The 7,230-nt window shown below is 38.5% G+C and overlaps 1 protein-coding gene across 6 annotated transcripts in view; it reads right to left on the bottom strand.

Annotated features, from left to right (window-relative positions):
* Positions 1-204: 204 nt before the first annotated feature.
* The window catches only part of MEGF10 (multiple EGF like domains 10), a 174,694-nt gene continuing 167,668 nt past the window's right edge, over positions 205-7,230 (bottom strand). For all 6 annotated transcript variants that reach the window (XM_090038492.1, XM_090038487.1, XM_090038488.1 and 3 more), the window contains 2 exons: positions 6,384-6,590; positions 205-4,746 (listed from right to left, as the gene is read on the bottom strand). In XM_090038492.1, coding sequence (XP_089894618.1) covers positions 4,586-4,746; positions 6,384-6,590 — 368 coding nt within the window. In that variant the 3' untranslated portion in view covers positions 205-4,585. The remainder of the gene's footprint in view (positions 4,747-6,383; positions 6,591-7,230) is intronic.

The raw sequence follows: 7,230 nt of genomic DNA, 5'->3' as shown, positions 1-7,230 counted from the left end.
TATCACTGGAGTCTTCAAAGACTCTGTTACCTTGCTATATCAAAAAGATGCATGGAGATAATGCCCTGCGCATTAATTTGACCAAATCAATGGGAGCACCTGGACAGATATTTAAATGAGGACTAGCCCAGACAAAATGAGGCATATGGTCACCATGCCTCTGGACAAAGACGAAAACATATTGACAAAATCAAACACAATATTTCAAGTCTTTTATTAGAAAGTTTATTACAGTAACCTACTAGCACATGTAGTGAAAGTCTCAGTAGTGAAGGGCAATATGATGAGCATCAGTCATCTTTGGAAAATAGAAATATCTCAACAATGAACAATTTTTGTTACAACTGAGGGAGAAAAAAAGCCAGACATAGCTTATAGGTTTTCTTTAAAAAATATATTACAATTCAATCATATCAAAGTGGACATTGGCTGGGGTAAAGCACTGAAAATATAACAGTTAGTTCCTGTTCTATGGCACTACTATTAATTATACTATGTTTTAAAAAGCCAGGTTTTCTGTACAAGGGTTAATAAACAAGCATCTGTCCATTTTAAGTGATTTAAGATAGTATATACACAGGTCTTTAATATAAAGCATTTCTGTCAAAATTAGCTGTGTATTCTTCAGTCTAGATTTCAAAGATGCAGTGTAAAGTTCATTATTTGGAAATGCAACCCTATTCAACAATCGAATAGTCAAACTATTTTGAAAACCATTTTAACAGCATGCTTGCCAGTTTAATATATATTTTAATTGTAATTTTACTTCATGATTTGACTTTGTAGACTGGGATTGTTATATGCCCCAGCAGAATGTATGGTATCTGTTTACCTCCTAATCTCTATATTCAGTTCCTATTAAAAGTAATGAGTTTTCTGTCCAGATCAAGATGAGGACAATGTTTATGCACAGGAATTAAAAAGTATGCTGGGATTAAAAATCACTGAAAAGGAAAACATATGTCTTTGAGGTTCATCAATATTCTAAATGACCAGGACAATTTATCCAAATTGTTTAAAATTTTGGGTATTTTGCTTGGTATTTAAAATCAGCTATTAATTTGGAGCAAAACTGTGTTCTTTGTTGCAGTGGTGTTCAAGTTGGGGATATCCATCCTTAATTTTGATAGTGTTCACACCAATGCACCCTGAACGTATAAGGACATAGGGAGCCTTATTTCACATGTATGAGAGGTTAGATGATCTCTCTTCATAGATCTCAACAGGGTGTTTGGAAAGACGGCCAGGTAGCACAACAGCATGTACAGCCTGGGAAGCATCTAAATGTCCCCTTCTAATAAATGAGAATGCTGTAATCTACAGCAAGAGCTATTCAACAGCAGTGAGATGTCAGCTGTGGTGCTGCTTAATGCAATGTTTTCCAAGGAATATCTGATTAATAATGTACTTCAGGATCCTACTGTGGATGACAGGTTTGCTAAGGGAAGGGCTCTGGGAATGTTTCTGCTTCCCCTTGTTGAATCAGCCAGGACAGAATGTCGCCTTTATTAATACCTGTAAGTCTTGACTATTTTTTTTCTCAAATCACAGATTACAGAAAATGACTATATGATGTATTGTGTTGGTTTCTTTTTCTCATAATGTAATGATATACAGATATTGTTTATAAAGATCATTTAATTACTGCAGGCAAATATGTATGCACAAACAGACAGAAAATCATAGCTGTTTTACGTGACGTACATATAGTATATCAAGGGCAAATATAGATCTGGAATAAGTAGGGATAACGTTTTGTTTTTTTTACTAGTACTGGAACTCCAGAGCCATATTTGTTTTTGCAAGAATTAGGCTGAATACATATTTGACGATCTGCAGGATCTGCATCACATTTGTAACTTTTAATCACATTAAAAGTGGTTCTCTTTGTTCTTTACCACCTGTGTATTACACAAAGTAGATATGAGTTTCTGTTGTTATGTTTCAAAGAAAAGCTGTTCTATTGGTCATCAAATCCAATTTATGTAACCAGCAAAAGACGACAGTTATCATAACTTCCCAGTTGCAAAATATTGCATTTTCTATTCACAGCTTTAGAGAAGAACAGCTTTATTTTTAAGTCTGGGTCACACAATACAAACATGTATACCACAGCACTACATGTACCTATTCACACACAAATTCAATCAGGTGAATGTCTTCCACTTGGTGTCGAGTGCTACTTGACTTCTGTAAACTCACTGTTAATTTTTACATTTCTGATGTCCTGATCTGGTCAACCAGCTTTTACAAGAATGTGCAAGAATTGCCCAGGGAGCTCTAAATATGCCTGCAAAGCAGCCAATACTTCTGAATGAAGAGAGAAAGTTATGCAAAGGGGCATCCCATACAGCCAATCATGTCACACGGCCTGAGCCCAGCTACGGGTAATGTCATTAAAGAGCTCTAATCTGTCACCACTGTAATGACAATGGTAAACGTGACTACTGTCGCTTGAACTCCAGGCATTATTACCCATTTTCTTACTGCTGAGGCTCTGTATACTATCTACTGTACAAAATGCTGCTAGCTGTGACTCTAGGAAACGTATGATGTCAGCAATTCTTTGACTCTAAAGTAAACCAGTCTTCACCTATTGTACTGATTGGAGAGCACACAAATATCAAAATCCTTGACCTAGCATACCATACAGTTCTAAAGCATTCAAAGGTTGTGACCTCCTATCATCGACTTGTGTCAGGATACAGAGTCACTACTTTGGGAAGGTGTGAGAGGCTGTTTGGGACTATGGGATAAGGACATTAGCAGAAGGCTTCACTAAGATGGTTGCAGTGGGATCATTACTAATACTGACATTTAAACTGTCCTATTTAGTTTCTAAATTTAAACATCCCATTGAGACAAAATGGGCAGGCCAGACAATGTACAGCTATTGCTTCAAGCAGTCTATAGCTTCATGGAGCCAGCACTGCACCAGCTTCCACAATTAAAAATGAATGAAACACAATTCTGATTAAAGGGGCAGAGTCCTTGGAAACCCTACTTCCACTTAATTGCAGAATACATGAGGCCTTGACCATGGATTGACTATATTTGGGAGCTGGAGAGGAGAGAATGCCTTCAGGTTCCATACAGTAGGGCAAAGAAGTGAGCTCATTTCTAAGTGAAGTCTTCCATTTTCTTTTCCATCTGTGCAAACTCATTTTGCATTCTTGTCATAATTATTAGCCCTCAAAGAAAACACCTTAAAATATTCTCTCTTTTTGGCTAATTCATTCCATCCATATACATTACACTTCAGCTTGGTTAATCCATCATTGGTGGACTTCAGTATTATATTAAATCTCATTTTTATGCTCTCCCCGCAAAGGACACTACTCCTTAAACAGAAAAATAACGGTCAGTTGGTAAAAAATGCAAGAAACCATGGATACACAAGAGAATATTTTTGCAGTTATAAACTAGAACACTAGAAACATAGATACACAATTTAAAGCAGAGATACAAGTTAATGAAAAATGGGGTATACATTATTAGCAATGCAAAAGACCAGCTTAAGCATATTTTCCCTACATCAACTATGAAAAAGAAAAGGTGCCTTTTTAGCAAATATGGAGAGATTGTTCCATCATTTCTAGGGGAAAATTAATCAAAACAATGTACTATTCTTACCCTATATTACAGCCCATAGACTACTTGTTTATAAAATTTAAACCTTTCCTTGATTTCAGATTCATAACACTCATCATTTTTATCAATTCCTTGCACACACAGTCCATTCTGACAAAAATAAACTGATTTCATTTATATATTTATGAAATGTTTACTGATATGCTATTATTACTTGTGTATGACAGGAAGAGTAGTCGGAACTGCAGTATATGCAACTGAAATGTGCCAACTGTCTGGGAACTATTGGTGCCCAAAACTACAAATGTGGGGTATCTCAAGGCATAGCAGTAACATTATTGCATGCAGTGTTTTCATCACCTTCAAAATTACTCAGGCATTGTATTTTCATGGCAAAATATGGACATAAGAAAAATCTTGTCCTGAGTCTTCCAAATTGTTGCAGTATTGCAACCTATACACACCTTCAGACCATGTCTCTTTGTGTCTTGACGAAAGACAATCCACTGCAATACATTGCAAAGTGAAGAAATTTAGGAACAGGACCATTTTTCTCATAGGTAATGATGAGTCAGATTACCTATACAAGGTAGGTGTTTGGTCAGTTGAACTGTCCTGGGGGCATCTCTACTTTGAAACATGAGGAAGCAAACAACAAACCTGTATTCCAGTTTCAAAGTTGCAGAAATAGGAATTAACAGAACTGTACTGCAAACTACTGTGTTTAAGCCAGTATGTTACGCTGTATATGTGCTGCATTGGCATCTCTATAAAATTAATTTTAATTAAAAATCTGATCCGGACCTCCTCAACTTGGCATCTATCCATCGACCATGTGTGTATACAAACCTCATCTTGAGATTCTTGGTTAACATACAAAAATTGTCTACTGAATGGATTAGGAGCCAAACTGATGGCAAACTAGGAGGAGGATATAACCAGGCTGCTGTTCTCCTTAAGAGTTCCACTGTTCTGCACAATGACCTTTGAAGTGTCATTCACTGCTGATCTCTTTCTTAGAAGTGGACGGACTATCTCGAACTGGTAGCAAGTCATAATGGCATGGAATGTGGCTGTTTTTTGGAAGATCATACGGATCTTGGCTGAAAGGTCCATTGTTGCTGAATGCTCCCTGGACGACACTCACTGTAGGTTCTGTGATAAAAGAGAACACATGGTAATGTGCTCACAAGGACAAATGGGAGGAAAATACTGCATTTCATGAAAATGAACAAAATAGTCTTGCTCAATATTCCCCTATACTTAAAAATGAAGACTTTTTTTTCACCCAGCTCCAAGTTCTGAAATTAAGACAACATAGCTGTGATGGAGCTTGCAAACTCCACACAGCAGAGAAAAGGCTAAGTAGGGCCTTGGACAGATTTAACATTTGAAGCACTTCAAACTCTTTTGGGGTGCTTAAAAGAGCAAGTAGACAGATGTAAGCACCTTGTGAAGTGCTCTAAAAAATGGCCAAAGTGCTCCCTATTATTTCTGCTCACTCTACAGGGCATAACAGAGGGTCCTCCACCATCCCACAGTGCTCCATTCTCTTCTCACCCCCTATAAGGGAAGGGGCAGGATAGAAGGTGGACAGCCAATGAGTGCTCTCCTGTGCACTTAGCTGTCCTCAGGGCTTGAGAGCAAGAATCCCTGTATGCCTTTCTGTACCTCCAGTCTCCCATTTCCAGTTTTTCTTCCTTGGCAGTATCTTAAGCCAAGAACCGTGCAAGGCCAGAACAGGTGGGCTGGACCTGATGACCTCACGAGGTCCCTTCCAGCCCTAAATTTCTGTGAATCTGTAAATCATTCTCTTCAAGAATGGTTGTACAAAAGTGACTCTTTTCATGCGTGTCTGGAAAACCAGAGGCTGAGCACGCAGGAAAAGTCAGGAGTTGTATCAAGGACTCTAGAGCCTCACCAGCTTCTAGACCCATAATACCAGGGTTACATTCTTGTGCCAGACTCAACCCAAAGAGAAAGAAATTGGGTATAAGGAAGAATCCCCAACAATAACCACAAAAATTGTTGACTGCAAAGCTGGTCAGTTATATCAGGGGTATCAAACATACTGCCCATGAACCAGATCCAGTCTGTGGAGCTACTCTGTCTAGCCTGCTAGATTACCAGCAGGCCACCAGAAGTTGGGGGCATGGCCTGCTGCAGAATCAGGGGCCCTTCAGCACCAGTGGACATGGAGATCAGTGGGTGGAGTGATCTTTTGAGGGATTAGTACAAGGGGCCCTGCACCACCCTGGCCCTGCCCCACACGTCTAGGTTTACTATCTGGCCTGCTGGGCTCCCCACATGTCCAGAAATAAGCCAGCAGGGGAGTGGCAATTAACACTGCCACTGCTCCCTGCTTCCAAATTTTCGGACCCATGGTGAGCCTGGCAGGTTGGGTGATATGGCTCCGCAGGCTGGATCTGCATGGCCGGAGGTCAATTGAGCATGCTTCACCTAGTACAGAGCTGAGTTAACATGCCACAAAAAGGCTAAACATGTTTCTTAAAAGATACTGCTCAAAAAAGAGCCAGAGAAGTAAAATTAGGGGGTGCCATTTAATTAGGCAATAACAACTAAGGTACCTAAAACTGTATTTTATTATGAATCGCATCACATATTTCAAAGTTGTAATTGTTCATACAGCTATAGAATAGTTAAACACTTTTAAAGTGTCAATATTTTTCAGTGCTTTTTGCCCATTTTTGGTGACCCTTACTCAAAGGGAGTCTTGTGCAATTTGTCCTTATTCTGCACTATCTAAAAATGTAATGACAGACTGTACTTACCAACTTCATAGACATTCTTGTTGGCTGAAGCAGAGTTGCTGATCTCAGTGTATGGCGAGTCCCTGCGTGCTGGTGACTTCATTTCAACATATCCACATTCTGTGTTTTTTGGTACCAGCGCTGGTGGATCTTTTATGGTAGCGTATGGATTTTCAGAGCTACTTAGTGAGCAGTTACTTAAATTGTATTCTGAGTTTTTCACCAGATCTAAAGACAGAAAAAAGACATTATTAAAAAATTATTTTGAATATACTTCATAATATATAAATATAAACTTTGATTTTAGAAATTTAGTCACAAAACAGGCCTTCTGCTATATGTTATTTTTACAGTTTCTCACAAATCAGTTTCTACATAAAACCAGTCATAATGATTCCCCCAAATGTGTCTAACACAGTAGTTAATGTGTGTAAGACATTACTGTTCTGCTCTACTGCTCTGCTTTTTCTAGATGTATTCTTGCGTGAGGACAAGTGTCTACGACAAAGTACTGACCACCTTTACTCTTACATTTGGATCTGGCACTAAATAAAGGTAATTTGCAGGTTCTTGCTTTAACTGGCAATTCTACAAAATTTTGTCTTTGCAATATTCCTAGAATAATAGGGAGGCAGCTGAAGGCACAATGTCCTTTGGTTTGTAAGATTATGGCCATGGCATCTGTGAAAATATACTATGTTATTTTTAGTTTCTTACCTATTCTTAGTTATGATTTAGTTAGGTTAGTTACATAGGTAACCTATGATTAACTTACTGGTTTCCTTAATGAAAGTGACTGGAAACTGTGTGTGCCTATAGACATGCAGTGAGGCCGCTGTGATGTACTGTAATTGCAGCAGACTCCAGC

Source organism: Crocodylus siamensis, chromosome 3 (genome assembly GCF_052110815.1).
Source record: "Crocodylus siamensis isolate JL-2025a chromosome 3, ASM5211081v1, whole genome shotgun sequence".
NCBI lineage: Eukaryota > Metazoa > Chordata > Crocodylia > Crocodylidae > Crocodylus > Crocodylus siamensis.
This window is presented reverse-complemented; position numbering and strand designations above follow the sequence as displayed.